The sequence below is a fragment of the Monocercomonoides exilis genome, assembly GCF_001643675.1.
Source record: "Monocercomonoides exilis strain PA203 chromosome Unknown scaffold32-1190040, whole genome shotgun sequence".
Taxonomy (NCBI): domain Eukaryota; phylum Preaxostyla; order Oxymonadida; family Polymastigidae; genus Monocercomonoides; species Monocercomonoides exilis.
This window is the reverse complement of record NW_027150577.1, coordinates 156,424-175,737: the sequence shown is the minus strand read 5'-3', so window position 1 is coordinate 175,737 and position 19,314 is coordinate 156,424. Positions and strand designations below refer to the sequence as shown.

At 34.8% G+C, this 19,314-nt stretch overlaps 4 protein-coding genes across 4 annotated transcripts; 2 read left to right on the top strand and 2 right to left on the bottom strand.

The window, feature by feature from the left end:
* Positions 1-5,479: 5,479 nt before the first annotated feature.
* On the top strand, positions 5,480-14,779 carry MONOS_2098 (uncharacterized protein; the record flags this gene model as incomplete). The annotated part of the gene is made up of 2 exons (XM_067871995.1): positions 5,480-7,036; positions 7,253-14,779. The coding sequence occupies 2 exons, from the start codon at positions 5,480-5,482 to the stop codon at positions 14,777-14,779; spliced, it is 9,084 nt and encodes a 3,027-aa protein (XP_067724556.1).
* A 119-nt stretch (positions 14,780-14,898) lies between these two features.
* MONOS_2099 (putative DEAD-box ATP-dependent RNA helicase 56) lies at positions 14,899-16,862 on the top strand. The gene is made up of 6 exons (XM_067871996.1): positions 14,899-15,010; positions 15,087-15,230; positions 15,279-15,502; positions 15,562-15,680; positions 15,771-15,994; positions 16,093-16,862. The coding sequence occupies exons 1-6, from the start codon at positions 14,922-14,924 to the stop codon at positions 16,652-16,654; spliced, it is 1,362 nt and encodes a 453-aa protein (XP_067724555.1). The 5' UTR covers positions 14,899-14,921; the 3' UTR covers positions 16,655-16,862.
* Positions 16,863-17,004: 142 nt separating this feature from the next.
* MONOS_2101 (putative protein phosphatase slingshot) lies at positions 17,005-17,829 on the bottom strand (the record flags this gene model as incomplete). Its single annotated transcript, XM_067871999.1, has 1 exon — positions 17,005-17,829. One exon carries the CDS (start codon positions 17,827-17,829, stop codon positions 17,005-17,007), a length of 825 nt encoding a protein of 274 aa, XP_067724554.1.
* A 345-nt stretch (positions 17,830-18,174) lies between these two features.
* Positions 18,175-19,194, bottom strand: MONOS_2102 (putative DUF51 family protein). Its single transcript, XM_067872000.1, has 5 exons — positions 19,025-19,194; positions 18,924-18,973; positions 18,700-18,869; positions 18,412-18,649; positions 18,175-18,353 (listed from the first exon to the last, which is right to left on the bottom strand). Exons 1-5 carry the CDS (start codon positions 19,171-19,173, stop codon positions 18,319-18,321), a joined length of 642 nt encoding a protein of 213 aa, XP_067724553.1. The 5' UTR covers positions 19,174-19,194; the 3' UTR covers positions 18,175-18,318.
* Positions 19,195-19,314: the final 120 nt, after the last annotated feature.

Sequence of the window (19,314 nt, the reverse complement as noted above, 5' to 3'; positions counted from 1 at the left end):
CTTTTTATTTTTTCGGTTTCAAAGCTCTTCATAGCGAAATTACAAAATCAAAACGAAGCTATAAAAAAGCTGTCAATTAAGTATTATTATAAAAAAAGCAACAAACAATCATACATTTAAGTAATGATTAAAAGAAGCAATGAATCAGATACTTTGTTAATTCGTAGCCTTTTGAAATGCAGGAACACCCAAATCTTCTTCACCAATGCAAAATGCCCTCTCCAGAAGTTTTGTACAATTTTCAAAAAAAATTCTCACTCTGCTTTTCATTGCTTCTTTTCTGTTTGCTGCTCCAAAAAATTGAGAACTCCTTGTCAAACAGAGAAGTCATTCAAGTTTCTTCCCTTTTCTGTTTCGAATTCCGTTTATCTTCATGGCACCAGTCTTATTAATAACTTTGCAAAATATTTGGCTTTTCTTCGCTGCTTTTTTGCTTTGGTCAGAAAAACTTTTACTTGTTGGAAGCTGCGAAACCATCGAAAAGAACTAATTTCAAGTCTGCCTTGGACTTCCAAAAAGATTGTGACTGTCCTTCAGCATGTTGTAATTCACGAACTTTATTGGCCTGATTTCTTTTCATCGCACTTGCATTCTATCACAAAATCATTTGATCTGCTGCTCAAATGAAATTGTGTGAAATCTTCCTGTGGTCCTTTTTCTTGTCGGTTCACCGCTGATTTATCTTTCAATTCTCATAATGAATTCAAAGATAATGGTATCATTATGACTTGTTTTGCAGCTATCTCTCGAGAATCTCGTTTTGCATCCCCTTTGTTTCCTGACTCTGCTTGTGCTCGCAGAATTGTTGATTGAGTAAAAACATCAAATGCATCATCAATAAATTTGCTGTTCCATTCTTCCCTGTCTTTTGCTATTTCTTTTTGTAGATCACTTGTTGTATCGAATGTGAGAGGTTGTGCGGCTGATTAAGATCCAGATGGAGTGCACGAAGAAGGAGACAGAGAGGTTCCTTGTCTCCATTTTCCAGCATTCTCCAGCAGATCGCTCGGCTCCTTCTCGCACTCTTTGCAAACTCTTCCAAAAAAATGCACTCGCATCCGCTGAAATCGATGGATGCTGCTTCTTTGTAGCTTCGATGCCCAATTCGAATCAGAAGAAGGAATCTCATTCAGATCTATTTGCTTATTTCTCTTTCTGTTGCAATCAAATAGAGAGAATAGAGCAGACTATCTCATTCCAGGTGTGCTGATACTCCTTATCAGATGTCTTTGCCTGTTTGATGAGAAGTTATTTTCGCCCCAAATGATGTTTGGAAGCCTGTTCTCGAAGTCAATTGGATGCGCTGGATGGCATTCCCATACAGTTGAAAATAATGATGCGGGCGGTGATGATGTTTAACTGAATTGTGAAGATTGAGATGTAGTGTGGCGGCTGATAGAAAAATGTGATGGCTTGATAATGGCTTTCTTCGTTTTGCTTTGAGATTCTCTCTGATTATTTTCCTACTATTTCATTGGTTTTTTTACAAAAGGGAAATAATTTTCAATTCCTCGTATTCTCCCCTATTCTACGAAATGAAGTGCATGTGCAAAGACTGCCAGAAAGCTGTAGAGCTCTGCCTTCCAAGATCGAACGGAGCGCAAAAAAGTGTATTCTTGACATTTCTTTGTTATAAAACGTATGCAAAAGAAATATTATCTTTATTTTTTTAAATATGAAAAAAAAAAACGAAGAATTCAAATTCATAATTCATAGCATGCTAAAATCTATGCTTTTCTTATGAAATGCTTAAAAATCCAAATTACTATATGGTTTCCGATTTCTTATTGTATCTTCTTCAAATATCCTTCAAATTTCTTATTTTCCATTTCGTGAAGATTATCAAAATATTTTTATGGGTATTTTTTATAACTTTCATTCATGATTAAACAAATCATTGTGTTCAATTTTGATTTGTCTGAGGAAAATAATATGTATTGACATTAATCAACATATAAAATAAACAAAAGGAATATAATTGTCAAAATATCAATATTTTTCTTTCAACAACAGTATATATAGTTAGTGTTAATAATGGTGGACACTTTCAATAACTGTGGACAGTCGCATTAACTCAATAACCATTTATAGTTGCATTTCCATAATAGACCCAACTATTCCCTTATTGAATATGAACTAATACGAATCGTTATTTTCATTCACACATCACAATGGAATCACTTAAATCTTACTTTTTATTTTCGGAGAAATTCGGAGAAATAAGATTCTTCGAGTTACTCCGAAAATTGAATCTGTTAAGTTTTTGATTCTTGGGAGCATATGGGTGATTATTATTGAAATCAAATCTTTTTTACGGATGTTGATTTTTCAAAAATTGTTTTCCTTTGGGAAGAGATTTTGTATTCAAATGCTGAAATTATCACAATTGTTTCAAAAGCTAATGCATAATCTGAAATTAAAATTAAGAGGTCATGAAAATGTTTGTTCACTTTTCGGTGTTCATTGGTTGACATTTGAAAGAAATTTTCGAACCGAAATTTTCGAAAGAAAAAATGTGATTTCAAAAATAATCACCCATGTTGTTTCATTTTTGTGTGACTAATTAGTTTGTATTAAATTAGGGAATAGTTGGGTTTATAATCTCAATGTAACTTTCAACGGTTGTTGTGAAAAGTCTGCTGTCCACAGTTATAGAAAGTGTCCACCATTATAAACACCAACTATATTTCTTTTTTCTTTTTCCTTTTTTCTTTCACTTTTTCTTTCTTTCTTTCTTTCTTTCTTGATGTTTTTTTTATTGTTTTTTTGATAAATAGTTAATTTTTTTGATAATTTATTAAATTAAACTCAAAATAAGGAAAAATATACAACTTCAGTAAAACATGTGTAACTTTGAAACTTTTGACAGATAAATTTGGGTTCCTGATGGATTGAGAGATTAATTTCACGTCAGAACTTCAACTTGTGAAAAAGAAGTTTTTAATGCAAATATCGATAAATTTTAATCCAAACAGGCAAAGAATAAAAATACATTTTTCAAAAAGGAAATTGACAAAAAGTCAAATTTGGAATTTTTTGCACATCGGACCGACAGTGAAGTCGGTGGCTGTCAATGGAATTTGTATCTGGAAGGTGAAATTTTTGGTTTTTCTATGAAACAAGGGGAAGGATGAAGAATTCTATAAAACGAATTAAATAAAAAATTCGATTTGTATTAAGAAAAACCTAAAAATCAGTGAAAATAAAGTTTTTTATTAAAAAACAAATACTGACGTGGATTTTTAATCACAGTTGGACATGATATAAAAAATTTTAATCTGTGACACATGTTTTTTTCAAACTTTTTCAAAATAAATTTCCGAACTTTATATGTCTTAATTATTTGAAAAGTCCCTTTTGTTAAATTTTCCAATAAAATAAAAAATTCATATTTTTATCAATTTTCTGTTACAACGAACGAAATTTCACTAAACTGGAAATAATAACATCGTGAAGCATTTGTTTTTATAACAGCAAAATTTGGTGAGTGAGAACAAAAACTTGATTGTAATGTGATATTTTTTCTTTTTTTGAAAATCTAATAAAAGGAACTTTTCGAAAAAATCAATATTATTGATTTTTTGTGATCAAAATTTTTGGGAAAAAAATTGAGATTGTTTCAAAAATAATCATCAACTCTTGACTTATTTTCAACATAATGTGGTTTTTTTTTTGAAGTCATTTCTTTTTTCGGGGTGTTGTTTTTTCGAAAAATTATTTGTTTTCGGAAAAAAATTAACATCCAAATGCTTAATTCATAACAATCGTATAAAAAATAAATGTATCCACTCAAATAAAGATGAAGATTTCTTCAACAAGCCGATTCATTTTTCAGTGTTTATTTGTTGAAATTCAAGCAATATTTTCGAACTGAAATATTTTGAAAGAAAAAATACACTTTCAAAAATAATCACACACGCCATATTTGAAATTCGATTGAACTGTGCATGTTATAACTGTATTTTATGAAGAAATTTGAAAATTCAGTATTCATGAACTGTTTTATTATTTCTTTGAAAATTTTGGACATAAAAATTGGAGGCTGAATCGAAATGAAAACAGAAATTAAATATGACACAATATTTGTGAATTTAAATTGTAAATGTATGTTACAAGAATTTTCTATTCCTCGGATTAATAATTTGTTCGTTTCAAAAAAATATAATTTTTTTTTAAAAATCTTGTTTTTCCAGTTTTTGATAAAAAAAAATTTCTTTTCAAAAAAACAAAAAAAAAAAAATAAAAAAAAAAAATAAAAAAAATAAAAAAAATTAAATATAAAAATAATAGAATAGAGAATATCGTTTATTTCTAAAGATTATGTTTCTTCAAAACGATGATGTTTCTTTTATACAGTTACGAAAAATTTTTATCTTTTGAAAAATTTGTGAAGGTTATAATGATCAATTAAATTGTTTATTCTTTCTTTTCAGTTGCAGTTGTGCTTGCTTTGCATATTTTAATGCAAAATGGAGTTAAAAAATTACGTGAATGCAATGACGAAAGCGAAGAGTTAGATTCTATCGAGAATATCTTCCAACTTGCAAACGAATATTTCAAATCCGGACAACTCGATTTAGCTGAAGAAAAATTACAAGAAATTTATTTGCGCAAACATTTGAGACATAAGCAACAAACTTTATATTGGAAAGTTCTTGATATGCTTTCAGAAATTTCTTTTAAAATGAAAAATTACAATATATCTCTTGGTTTTTTGCTAAATGCTCGAAATTTACCCAAAGCAAAGTATGACCACAAATACTGGGAAAGAATGGGAGATGTCTCTCTTTTATGCTATGCGACATATACGGCAAAAATTGCTTTTGTTAAAGGATTATCATTGTCTCCATTTTGTTCGCATTGCATCGAAGGAATTGGAACTTCAGCAGCTTATTCAGGTGACATTTCAACTTTAGTTGATTTAAAAAATTATTGCAAGAAATTTTCTATTCGTTCACAATTGAAACTTTGGAATGAAGCAATTCATTTCTTTAAAAATGAATTTTTTGAAGGTAAAACTGAAAACATTTGTCTTAAAAATTCTTATCCAAATGCAAAAGAATTTATTGCTCAATTTCATATGTTTTTAGCAAAGAAAATAGGGCTGCATCAAAATTTCAAGAAAGACTTCATGATCAAGACAACTACTAAACTTTTTAACGTATCGTCAGATTCAATTTCGTTACTATTAATATTGCTGTCATCACTATTGGCAAATACAGATTATATATCCGTTGAGTTACTCAATGCAGATGTCCATTATCCATCTTGTAAAGATAATACAGAAAAAATTTCGATATTTCACACAGATGCACATTCTTCAGTTCAGGATCATTCTCTTTCTCCAAAAAATGCCAATAATTTTTGTATATTTAAATCTGAAAAAAAAATAGACATTTTACATGCGGCAAACGTTTCTTCTTTAAACGCTTCAAATTCAAATTCATCATCATTTCAGAGTCATAACTTCGAAAAACTGATGATAAAATTCTTTCCTTTTCTCCAAAGGCACTTTAAGGATTCTGAGACGGACAACAAGGCTAACAAAATTCTTAAAGAAGAGAAAGGTATTATTTCTACCAGAGAGCAAACCGAAGAGTGCGAAAATATTGAAGAAAACATTGACACAGGAAAAGAACATGCCATTGATTTGCGCGAAGACACATTGCCAACATCTGATGATGCATTTTTTGAAGACGAAAGCCGCGACGCGATTGGCAATGAAGAGCAGGTCCTATTCATTTCTCGCAAAAATTCATCGTCCGATCACTCTTTAGAAAATTTGTCTTCTCAGCCATCATCTTTTTCTCCATCCTCCTCATCTTTGTCTTCCTCATCTGCTTCTTTTCAATCACCCGAACTTCAAGCACAAATGATGAAGCACGAATTCGTGAGCAACTTTGTTCGATCCGTCGGAACACCGTCTGAAGAGAAGAAATCTGTTGTTGTGCTGCACACCAGCTCGACACTGCACAATCTCCTTCGAATCATCTGTTTTGAGTGCAACAGACAAAGAGGGCGTGCGACAAGAGGAAAATCGAATGAGCAAAAAGAATCACCATCGCAAAGTTCTGATTCAGAACACAGCCATTCTCAGTCAACGTTTGTTGACTTCTACGATCTGACGGAATTGCTGCCTGAGACTGCCATATTCAGCACAAAATGGACGCGCGCCGCGCAACTGCTTGTATTCATCAGCATCGCACACGTGGACAAATTTGCAGTTTTGGAGCCGGAGCTGCTTTTGGTTGGGGCTGAAATAGCTGCTGATCTTCTGCTTATGTTGGCATCCAAAATGAATTCTGAGTCTGTTGCTGGCATGATACGTGGATGCATAGGGAAGGAATCACCAACTGCAGATTGGATGAAGAATCTTCAGCACGACCAGGAAGCATATGAAGTGCTCAGTCTGTTTTTTTCTCTGAAGTCAGGCGAAGTGGCGAATAAGTGGAAGGAGCTGTTTGGTTCTCCATCGGAAAAAGCAAACAACCTGCCAAAAAATGCTTCGATGTTCACAATGTTCCTGAAGAATTCGTTTTTGATTGAATCGGACACTTTATCGCACATTCGCTCGTTGACTGCTTACCTTGTGAAGCGGCAGCTTGAGCAAATGCTGTTTCAATACATTACAAGACTAGACGATTTGCTGACACTTGGAAAATTGCCAAAGTTGAAGCAATTGAATCTGCAATCATTTAAATCTCGACTGGATTTTGTCCATTTACTTGAAGAAGTAGCTTGCTTGCCAGCTTTTGTGAAAGAAGCAAATAAATTGAAGATTCATTCGCAAATACAACAGTGCAAGACCCATTTCCCATTGAAGGGGAAAGAAAGTAATAAGAACTATTCAATAGACAGCGATACAGCTTCTCAAGAATCTCAAGAATCACAAGAAATATTCCTTCCACATATGCTGCATTTTGAGCCAAGCGAATTAAACCTTGAACTTCTTTCGCGTATTTCGGAATATGTTGACAGAGCAGCTGATTACGAACAAGTTACATCGCTTCTTTTATCACTGATTCCGCTTAAAATTGTACATTCTCCTTCAACTGCTTTTTCTTTTTCTTCCTCTTTTTCCTCCTCTTTTTCCTCCTCTTTTTCCTCCTCTTTTTCCTCTTCCTCTTCCTCTTCTTCCTCCTCCTCCTCATCATCGACATCATCTTTATCTTCATTTCCTCAAAATGCGACTCAACAAAACGAAATTTCTGCTGAAAAATATTGTTTAAACACAGAAATGCATAATTCTCAGCCAATTTCATTAGAAACATTTTTATCAGTAGAGAAACCGGAAGAAGCTTGCAACAAAGACACAAACGCACATTTATTTTCATCTCAGCTTTTAAGAATTCACACATTTGAACAACGAAGCTTGTATTCCAATTCATCCATAGAAGAAAGTAAAACTCAGCATTCACAGCCAATCCTTAAAGACTCTTCAAGTTCTGTTGCTTCTGCTTCTGCTTCTGCTTCATCATCTTCGGCTGCTAATGAATCTGCCAAACCATCTGTGCCTCAAAAACAATCGATCATATCCCAATCTGAATACTCCTTCCAGTCACTTGTTTATCATTTGTGTGCTGTCTCCACTTGTTGTGAGAAATCCAACGAGATATTTCAGCCACTTATTGACACAGCCTCAGATTATGACAGAAAAGTCGATCTTTTCTCTCCATCAATGTTAAGTCTCCTTCTTCAAATAAACATTGCTTTACTGCCCAATTTGGAGAAGATAGGGATTTCATTGCTTTCGCTTGTCCCATCGCAGTTCGGCTCTTTTCGTTCAGATTTGATAAACGCTGCTTCCGAGGGAGGAAACATGGATGTGATCAGTCAGCAGATCAGAGTTGAACTGAATGCGATTGTCTCTTTTGTTACAAAATCGACGTTTCTCTTCCTTTCTTCATTGAATCAGAGCCGTTCATTTCTCGAAGCAAACAAGGAAAACCTTTCAATCAGTACATTCTGTGCTGTCATTCTGCTGAACTTCAGCTATGCTGGAATATTTGTACAGTACATTTCACACACACCAGGAAACAATGCCAATCAAAAACAAGAATTCCAGCCAGCAATACCAATACAGACCACCAGGCTGATTCAATGCATTCAATTCGAGCTGTTTTCACTTACCCCTTTGATTGCGTCTCTTTCAACTTCTCTTCAGGCACCTTATCTTTCTTGTCTGATAAATGTTCTTTCATTACAAGATGTCAAAATGATACATCTGCTGAAGTCTCTTGACCCACGCGGGACGATGCATTATCTTCAAACTTTTACAAATTCTTCTTCAAAATCAACCTCAAATCGAAGAACAAATATATCTTTATCTGCAGCCACTTCGAGACAACACAAAGAGAAACAACAAACTTTTGTTGAACTCGAATCACAGGCATTTTCATTGCCTGCGTCAAAAACGTTGCCTGCAACATACAACTTTCACGAGAAATTGCACAACTATTTTTCAGCACAAGCCATGCGATCAAACACGTCTCCTCCAACACATCCTTCAAATGAGCACGATTTTTCTTCTTCTTCATCTTCTCTTTTTTCATTCTGTTCTGAATGTCACACTCTTCTCTCGTCTGTTTCTAGCTGCTCATCATGCAATTCAATATTCTTGCGGACAGTTGTCTTCCTCCTCATCCCTTTTCTCGATCCATTTTTCTTTGTTTACCGTAATAAAAGTCATTTTTCAGCGTCAGCTATTGCATCTCTTCGCAAAGCCGAAATGCAACCTCAACTGACTCTTCATCCTCCTCCTCTTCCTCCTCCTCTTCATTCAAGCCAAACTGCAACAATGTCAAACAGAAAGCAGAACAAACATAAAAACCAGTCAAATACAGTTGATTTGGAGAAGAATCCAGTGATCGTTTTGGGAGACGATGCAGACACCACAGCGGAGATTGTCGTAGACGAGCTGGACGACTTTTCATATTATGCACCTGAACTCATAATTGATGATGAAGATGATGATGACAACGAAGACGGCGAAGAAAAAGGTGAAGAAGTCGTTGAAGAACAATATTTCAATAGTAATTTCATTGATGATGGGGATGACGAAGACAGCAGCGATGTTGTTGTAGAAGAGGATGATGATGTTATTATTTCAACACCATCAAATCGTATTTCGCCAACCCACTTTCCTCATTCTACTGAGCACCATTCTTCATTCAGTTCACAGGAATTCTCTTCAAGTTCTTCAGTGAGTTATCCTCAATCAACATCAAGTGCCACTTTGAGAAACAATTCGATTCTGCTTCTCAATGCTGTTGAATTTCCTTATAACAATATCCCTTTTATTGAATGTTCACTGTTCACACTGGAATCTCTCTTTGTGCAGTGTGTCGCTTGTTTAAATAAGATTAGTGCACCCTTCCTTCTTTCAGTGAACAATGTGCAGAATTTTGAAGAACACGCTTCGAACTCAAATGAGCATGACAAAGCAACAGGTTTTTTGACATTTCCACGTTATTCTCAGCTTGCTTTGGTTCATGTTATCTTATCTGACTCAAATTCTGTCAACTCTTTGGCTTCTTTGTATTCCGAATCTTCTGATTCTAATCCAAGAAATGTATTTGAACTTCCGCCAAAATTAGTATTCGCGCCAGATGTATTTCAGACATCACATCAATCAGACTCAGTTTATCAAATGAGCACGCTGCATCTGATAGACACATATGCACAGCTTCATCCTTACTTTATTCTGTTCCGAATGAGGCAAAATGAAGCAAGATACATTTTGAACAATCTTTTTATCAGATTTGAATCAAAACTGTTTATTCCACAAGCTACCTTTTCTTGTTTATGCTCATATATGAACTGCGAAGGAATAGCGCTAAAGCCAACTCGCATGATACAAGATTCAGCAAACATGTTAGATTCAATTAGCTCTGATGATAATTCTTCTTCTTCTTCTTCTTTATTATCAGCATCTTCTTCATCAATGATACCTTCTGTTTCGCTTCCTCTTTCTCATTTGAAAAATGAACCGCTTCTTAAAGATCGCTTTTCTCACCCGCTCTTTTCACTGACATTTTCCTACTTCCCTTTGTCTCCTGTGAGTATCTCTGCCATTCAATGCGACCTTATTCTGAATCCGAAGCGCGTGAAAACTTGGCTGTTTCTTTCGTATGTGCTCAATTATCTGCTCATGCAAAAATTGCGTTCTCAAATTCTATCTTCAAAATTTGCATCTGACGTTGTTTTGGCTGAAATGCAGGATCATTCATATTTTGATCCAAAGAAAGAGTTGGACGATTGCATAGATGAAGAAAACAATGAAATAGAATGTGATAGCGGAGATTCAATGGGTGAAGAGAAAGGTGATAACAAAGTTTGCAATCAAATAGATATGCAAAGAGATTTTGCCTTTTGCTTCCTCAAATCAAAACATCAAAAAAAGGAATATTTTATTGATGAGTTTTTCAAATCAATTAGAAACTCGCTTTCGCTTGAAAAGCCTCAGAAATCTCACAAAACAGAAAATGAAGCAGCGCTTTCAATCGAAGATTACAAAGCCCTTTCATTAAAAAGCCTTCATAATGCTTTTGAATGCAGTTCAAATCCTTCTTTTCGTCAGCTTGCTTATTCGATCGAAGGGGAAACGCACCAAATGCTTATCAGCTACACGCGAAGGCAGATGAAGAAGCTTCATGTGAATAGGACTTACCACACCTGTCAATTTAAGGAGGAGTTTGGTCAAAACTCATTAAAGGGAATATCTGATATGGATGCTCTTCAGAGACTAAAGCAAAAATTAAGCCAAATCAAAGAGACGCTTCAATACATTAAGAAAGAGGGAGTGAAACAATGGCTCTTCCCAGATAGAGTCTTTTCAAGTTGTGCCAATAATGAGAATGCTTTTCTGTCTGAAGATTTGAATTCTTTAAGTGCTCCTCACAGATTGCTTTCAGCTTCATCTCCATCTGCTCTTACATCTCCCTTTGGAATAGCTTCTGTACAATCAGCATCCGTAACTTCACCAACATCTCCAGCTTCTATTCAAATATCATTTACTGAAAATGGTCCATCTACCGATTTTTTCCCAGTAAGTCAAACACCTTTCTCTCAATCTGCCCAAACAGCATCGTCATCATCTGCATTTTCATCAACAAAAATCGTGTCAGATGCATTGATAGCGCATTCAACTCTCAGAAATCTGAAGATTCAGAGACGAAAAAGTGTAATGGAGAATAAATTATACGAACATTGTCTATTTCACCTATTTTCATATCATCAATATGCTGCATATCTGCTCTTTCAAACAAGAATCCAAACACTCAGGATAATTTTCTCATCGAATTTATGCAAAGCGCTGTCACATTCCATTGAAAATCGATGCCTCCCCTCAAAAGCAAACGAAGTCTCAAACACATCCCACACATCTTCTGGAATTGAGACAATTGACTTAACAGACAGCGAACAGAGGCCCAAAAGACACGACTTCATATGGTGCTCCTCGTATTGCACTCATTTGCCTCAAACACTCCTTCTTTTGTCTCAGACACTCACAAAAGTGTCTTTGGATTCATTTCTTGTTCAGTCTTTGCTGTGTATTGAATGTGCTTTGGCTGCTATCAAAAGTGAAGATGAAGAAGATGATTCCATAATTATGGTTGAAGACAACGGGAAAAATATCGTACAAATTCCTTCGTTTGTTTTGCACGAAACATACAGTTCTATAAAAGAAGCACTTAATCAAAGAATAAAAGAACAAGATTTGATCCAGAAATTAGAAAAAGTGAAGCCTGCGCTTATAAACTTACGAACAAGTTTTCTAATTCCATTTGATGTGAAAGGCGGATCATCTGACAGACTGAATATTTTTGCACTGAAATCTGCTTCTGCATTTGAGCCTCTGCTGCATTTATATACACTTCGTCTGAAAGTGATTCGAAAGTGTAGCTTCAACATTTCAATTGCATTTTGTCAAAATACAAACATTTTTGCTGAGTCTGAGTTGCAGTCATCAGAAATTGGATGGCAACATTTTGGACACGAAAGTCAAAACAGCTATTTTGTTGATGACATTGGAATGGAAGATGATAACATCAAACTTTTGAGTCCATTTGAAGGGATTGCTTTGAACAAGGGACAATTATCTGAGCAAGATTTTAGAAGAAAATGGAAGCTGTTACTGGAATACCTGAACACTCTAATTGTTGTTGAATCTCTGCATCATCATGCCCCGACTGACTTGCGGCCAATTGTTGCACTATCTTCAGCGCTACTCTCGCTGCGTCTTCCTCTTCTGTCACTGTGGTGGATATATGCGGCATTTGCTGTTCCGTTTAATGCACAAACAATTCATCGGATGCGACTTCTCCATTCAGAGCAGGAGTGTTCAGCCATTTGTCTCGGATCTGTTTCTGGTATAGACGCTATCCACATTCAAGAGAGCACGATGAAGCTTGCGCTGCAAACAGCAACATCAGAAGTGAACAAAAAAATGGAGCAAAAAAGCTCACCAGTTTCAATAATACAAGAGCGGAACATAAGCCAACTTTCGCACATTTCGATCAACCCTTCTTCAACAAATAATTCGATGGAGCACTTGTCTCTGCCTTCTTCCAAAACTTCAAAATTGCCATTTGATTCGAACAAAATAAAAGAAAATTCAAGCGATCATGAAGCGTTTTTCCCACTTGATGAAATGATATCTATGAATTCTCAATTTCATGTGCAAGAGCAGTTTTCTCGATGCATTTCATTGTGCATCATTTCGTCAACAGAAGTTGTGTCAATTATAATCAACAAGTTCCTGAATCTAATTAACTTTTCATCTCCGTTCGCTTTTGCGCAAACAAAACAAATCATTTTGCCTTCAAATTCTTTAATAACAGCTTCTCTCGAAGAGCAAGGAAAAAATCAATCTAATGCATTTTCATATGTAACTACTAATATTTCCAGTAAACAAGAACATTTGTGTGACATTTTAGACTTCTTGCTTTTATTTTGCGGTCAGCAGCTCACATTTGCAGAAGAACTAACACCTTCATCAGTCGTTGCACCATCAAATCCGTTTAAACAAGAATTGCAACAGTTCATTCGTTCTCATTTTCAAATGAGTTCTCCAGTCAACTCTCCAAAAATTACATCTTCCATTCAAAAGGAGAATGCTCAATGCTGTTCAACAGATGTTTCTTCAAGCTGTCTTCTTCCATTGAAAATGTCATCTATTCAAATGTTTATTCAATTTCCTCAGAGATCAAGCGCTCATCTGCAATATTTACCTCTTCGAATACTGACATCATTTTCTTGGAGCTGGATGCTGGCTGACGTGCCTCTTCATTCATCAGCAAACTATCCGACTCATCCGAAATACGCACTACCAATTCCTCTGTCATTGCTTTTACAACTTTCGACTCCGTACTTTGCAAACACTCTTTCATCAGGAACAGGAAGAAGCGACCCGCTTGCCTTTCTTGCTGCGCTTGTCAAAGATCTAAGCATTTATCCCACATTTTGCTCTGAAGACTCTGTCTTTAAGCTATCGTGCACAATTGCCTATCTTTCACTGCAAGCATCAGCTTCTCTTCTGGTTGTTCTGTATTTCTTCACACTGAACACTCTCTATGATCTTCTCGATAAATCAGTTCGATTAGGTTCTCGCTCGCTGTTTTCATTTCCTTTCTGCCGCCCAGTGTGCGGAAGATTTATCCTTTCAAATGCACTTTTTGCTCTGTCTGTTGTACTGTCAATTCTGAGAAAACCAACAAATCAACGAGCAAAAGCAGGTGAGGATAAACAGAAATGTTCTTTTTTTTCTGAAACATTTTCTGCGAAAGGAGCATTTGCTCAGTGGAAAGATTTGGTTGCGCACCGTTTGTTGATTCAGCCAAATAAATTGAGCGAACTTAGAAGAGTCGTAAAGGAGGAAAGGGAAATACTGGTGAAAAACGATTGGCACTTTCATGTTCGCAGCTGGGTGAACTCATATTCGAATGAAAAGGATTTTTCGATTGAAGTCGAAAGCAAGTTAGATGCAATGAAATCAAACGCAACACAAAAACTCAATAGAATTTTGCATCCAGAAATTAGTAATGAATTAAATCAAAACGATGAAAAAGAAGAAATGGAAAATGAAACAAAGAAAGCCACTGGGAATTCAACGAAACATAAGCCGACTGTCATTTACGACGATGACTACGCACAAGAGGCAAAAGAGCCAAGCGATAGCACTGATTCAACTTCAATTTCAAGCAATTTTACTGAAAAGAGCAATATCATCAGTTCGACTGAACCAATGGCAGATTCTTCGATTTATTTTTTAAGATTCGCTTGGAATCTACCACTGAAGCATGCACGACTGCAAAAGGATATGAACAATTATGAAGTGATTACTCAGACTATAAGTGATGTTTACAAAGAGTTTCTTTTTCTATCAGCTGAATTTGCATCTGTCACTTCAATTCTAGATGATGGGATTGCATCGATTGATGTTTTTCATAACTTTCTGAAAAAATGCTTGGGAATTGTGTATGCTGTTGACAAGGTTAGAAATGGGCTTTTCCTTGAGCTTGTAGCTCCTACATGTCAATTCCCTCGAAATGCTGTTCCACTTTTGGCATCCATGGCTGGATTAAATGATTCAAGCCTCTCAGCATATTTTCCGGAGCAGATTAGTAAGGACATCAGACTTTGGGAAGGGCTAAACGGGCCTATTTTACCAAATCTACAAACATCCGAACAAATACTCGAATTTATAAGTGCTAAACAAAAAATTGAATCAAGAGTTGAGTCAAGAAATATTCTGAAACGAAAGAAAAAAGAACAATGAACAAGTTCTTTTTATTTCTTTCTGATTTATTTTTATGTCTAATCATTAATATTTAATTTGAAAATATATTTGAGTTGTATTAGTCTTTTCAACTAACCTTTGAGTTTAGTATTTCCCACAATTTTCCATTTCAAAATAAAAAATGGAATGTTGTGGTTCAAAAACTGGAAAATGTAGAACGCATCTTTGCTGTTCAAGACCGGATGCATGGTGCATGTACGTTTTCATAATGTGTGGACTAATATTTTTTTGAATGAGAGAAAACAAACACGATTTCAAAAAAACTTATATTTTAATGAAATTTTAGAATTCTTCAACTGCTTTCAATTGGCACATTTTGCGGGATATTATTTCCAAAAATGATGAAAGTTAACTTTCCCTCTGCTGTTGTTCTTCTTTGCATATTTGGTGTTTTTATAATTCTTGATATTGCGTCGTACCAGAATGTTTTGTATGCTTCAACTTATGTATATTTTCGCTTTATCTTATTCGCTTGTAGTTGGACAAATCCTGGAAATGCGCCTCAATGGTGGATTGATAAGACTGATCGAGAAATGGCAAATATGATACCTCAAAGTGAAATGCAGGCGTACCCTCGTCCACAGCCTCCGAATCCAGCGCCTGGAATGCCAACTTATTGCAAAAAATGTAAGCATTTTCGTCCTGCTCGAGCCCATCATTGTTCATCCTGCAATAAATGCGTCCTAAGAATGGATCATCATTGTATGAAGTTATTCAATTAATAGCAATGATCACATATTCATTATTTGAAACATCAATAGGCCCATGGGTTGGGAATTGCGTTGGAGCATATAATCACAAATTCTTTCTTTTGTTTTTAATTTACACAACATTTTCTGTTCTTCTTTATATAGCTGGATTTTGTATGTCTATTTCACAGGTATAGATATCTTTTTCAAAAAGCACATAATTATGATAAAATTTTCATTTCATTGTTTTCTTTTGATTGATCCGTTTTTGCATATTATAGATCTTCATGGAGTCTAATCCTCTGTATCTTATTCTTGTGTTACTGACTGCTGTTCTAATCTTTGCCCTGGGCATGTCAGGATCATGTCTATGTTGCTCTCACTGCCATATGATAGCAAGAAATGAGACCACATTGGAGAGTTTTGAAGAAGGCGAAGAAAACATTTACAAACAGCCGTCGATGATTGAAAATGCGAAAATAGTGATGGGAAAGAATATTCTATGGCATGCGAAATGTTTTATTTGAACTTTTTTTTATCAAAATGCAAAATGCCATTCGTCTTTTATTTCTTTCTTTATTTGTTTTGATAACTTATATTCAGTTGGTGGAATCCCTTTGCACATCCCACTGTCCCGTTTGATGGGCTGGAGCAGCTTCTCTCATCAACCGCTGGACTGCGTCACGACCATGAGCATTCAGACGGTTTGAATCAACCACTGTCATCTTCTGAATCACCTCAATCGATTGTTTCACTAGATTTGCCTGATGATCATTTCACTTCGTCTAATCCTTCTTCTTTGAACAGCGAATCGTCAATTTCTCCATCCACATTTCCATCTTCTTCATCCTCTTCTTCCTCTTCCTCGATGGCGAACCATTCTACTTATGAATCAAGCATGGCCACTGGAAATACAGTCAGTGTGGATGCAAACTCCACGTATTCACCGATTTCTCTCAAATCTTCTCAAAAATCAGAAGTGCAAACAACTGGGAACCGCGGGATTGGTGAAACTTCAAATTATTCCCCTTCTGAATCATCTTCTTCTGCTTCAACATCTTCGCTATTTCCGCCTGTGCAGCAGTCACACCATGCTGTTGTTCAGTCTGGTGTTGATGATGCTGATAAATTCGATACCACACTCCAACATAATCAGAGTGCATGAACATTTGCACTTCAGTGTTTTTATTTTGAGAATTCTGAAACTGTCTTCGTTTTGAGAATTATTCACATTTTTTTTTTTAAGAAAGCGTTTCTTTCATTGCTCATTATGTATTTATTACTCTTATTTTGAATTTATTGGATTTTATGTTCAGGTTTATTTTTATTTTGTTTTTAAGAAATTAAAAAAAATAAAAACGTTGATTACAATGAAAGTAGCTTTATTTTTCCGCAAGTTTCTACTCTAAATTAAAAAGTTACAAACTGAAATAAAATAAACTCAAAATTAACATTTTCACAACGAAAAAAAATAGTTAAGATTACAGATTAACGAAATGATCTTATGGTTTTGTTTTAGCTTTTCTGTTCAAGTTCATCCGATGCTTTCACTAGTGCTTTTTGCTTTTCTTCTCTGTCTATTTCAGCTTTAATCCTTTTCAAGGCGTCAAATAATGGAGCTGAAAATTTCGGCAGTTCTAACGAAGTAAACTTTGTCACTTCACTTTTCCCCTCACTTTCAATGTTACTAGGCTGAGCAGAAGATGAGGCAGGAGACTGTTCGTCATCTTTTCCTTCATGCTTCAATATGACTTCTGTCACATCAGCATCGGCGCTGCAATCAACACGTTGAACGAAATCTTCCTCTTTTAAAGAAGTTTCCTTTTGATGCTTTCTTTCTTTCTCAAGTTTTCTGTCATATAGGATGAGCTGTCTTAAAAATCCATCATTGGGTCTAACTATAATGCGTTGCTTTTTCACAACAGAAAGAGCAGTATCAACATCGATCCCAAAATGCGACATCAGCCAAGCTGCGACTACAGATGCAGATCTTGAAATTCCCATTTGGCAGTGAACAAACACTCGCACATGCTTTCCACTTTCTTTTTCATTGAGTGCATTGTCTATGAAACTGATGACTTCATCAAAAGGAATTGTTTCCGTTGTTTCATCATTTATTCTAATCTTCTTCATCACTACATTTGGTGGTGTTTCATAATTACATTCCAGAGCACAATTCAAAATGTGAGTAATTTTAAGTTCCTTTATAAAAAAGAGTGTGTTGCCCATTGGGCATTGCCCAAGAAACAAATTATCAAATATTTCATTAGGCATAATAGAGGACCGGAAAGGAATTCGTTCTGTATTCGAAGAAGTCGAATCTTCTTCAAAAACACACATAAAAGGATAATGCTCTTTAAACTCTTCAAATGTTTGACAGCACATAAATCCACGCTTTGTCTTTATTATCTCTGAAAATGAAAGTTCAATTATTTCACTTAAGTCATCTTAAAGAGTTTATTTACTCAAAAAATGTAAAAAAGTTCAGACTTGTTTGTTTATCTCCAATAAAGCAAAATTGTGCTGTAACTTTTGAGAGAGTGTTAACAATACATCCAACTTTTGACAGTTCATTCCATATTGTTTCTTCAGTAATTTTAAAATTTTCATTCCTAATATTTTTTACAATATTCTGAATATCAATATTCAGTGCACCAGAAACGTGACATTGAAGAAATGACTCTCTTGATCTCAAATCGATTATTTTAACAACAAAATATTTTGAAATAATAGTGTTATAAAAGTCGCGGAGCCCGAGAACTTCCATTAAGAAAAAAACTTTTATTATCGACCCAAAACTATTTTTTATAAAATCAATCAAGATTATGATCAAAGATCTCCTCGAATAGATGTAAGCTTTGCTTCTTTTTTAAAAAAAATTAAGCAACACAAAATTATTGATAAAAAAATAAAAATTCAAACTTCTCCATTGAATGTATTCTTGATAGTCCATTTTTGATATGGATGTTTGATATCGAGTAACTTGAACTTGAGCTTTTATGCGATCGTTTAATTTCCCTCTATAGCCACCTTTTTGGAGGCAAGATTCAATAGCTTGTTCTTGATTCCAACCTAGTTCGGACATGACTTCTGGAAGATAGGTTGCAGAATAAATAGATGTTCCATCATTCAAAGAAACTCGTATTCCATGTACCCCAACCTAAAACAAGAATGCTAATGTTATATTTTTTGGAAAAAAAAATGGAATACTTTCCAATCATCCCATCTTGATGCTTGCTCAAAAGAATGCATTATTGAAACAGTAACATCTAAATCTGGAACTTCTGAAACAGAAATTGGCCGGAAGCGATCGTCTCTTTTTGCACTTATTAGTGCATATTCTTGAAGGCCCGAATGAAGAGGAAGAGGAGAAAATGTTCCTTAACATTTTATAGTTAAAAATAAAAATGTTTTTGTGAATTAAATCCGCAAACCAATACATCCTCTAAGTTGCCCTTTTTTCTTCCAAGTGACAAAAATTGGACTATAGTTATAAATAATAAAATTCAACCACACAAAGAAACAATACACAAACTGTTGCTCATTCTTAAAGGAAGGAGATAAAATGGAATTTCTTTTGTCAAATGAGTTTACAAGGGTATCAAAGCAATATCCGCAAAGATCTTGAGACCCGCTAAACGCAAAAATATCATTTAGAAAATACAGAGACAAAAAAATCAACATTTCATTTTATTTACTGCACCCTTTTTTTTTTCTTTTAAGGCGAATGATTTTTGTCTTTTTTTTTTTTTTTTTTTTTTTTTTTTTTTGATTGAATTCATGTTCTTGCAAAAAAATTGATAGTATAATATGTCTTATGGAATG

What these genes read in the sequence shown, in the direction of transcription:
- MONOS_2099 (XM_067871996.1), top strand. Translation starts at nt 14,922, where the DNA reads ATGGAATGTTGTGGTTCAAAAACTGGAAAATGTAGAACGCATCTTTGC. An exon ending in TGCATGTACGTTTTCATAAT is followed by an intron (nt 15,011 to 15,086) that starts GTGTGGACTAAT and finishes ATGAAATTTTAG; the next exon opens with AATTCTTCAACTGCTTTCAA. An exon ending in TTTGTATGTCTATTTCACAG is followed by an intron (nt 15,681 to 15,770) that starts GTATAGATATCT and finishes TGCATATTATAG; the next exon opens with ATCTTCATGGAGTCTAATCC.
- MONOS_2102 (XM_067872000.1), bottom strand. Translation starts at nt 19,173, where the DNA reads ATGTTGATTTTTTTGTCTCTGTATTTTCTAAATGATATTTTTGCGTTT. An exon ending in GCAACTTAGAGGATGTATTG is followed by an intron (nt 18,870 to 18,923) that starts GTTTGCGGATTT and finishes TAAAATGTTAAG; the next exon opens with GAACATTTTCTCCTCTTCCT. An exon ending in AGAATACATTCAATGGAGAA is followed by an intron (nt 18,354 to 18,411) that starts GTTTGAATTTTT and finishes TTTTTAAAAAAG; the next exon opens with AAGCAAAGCTTACATCTATT.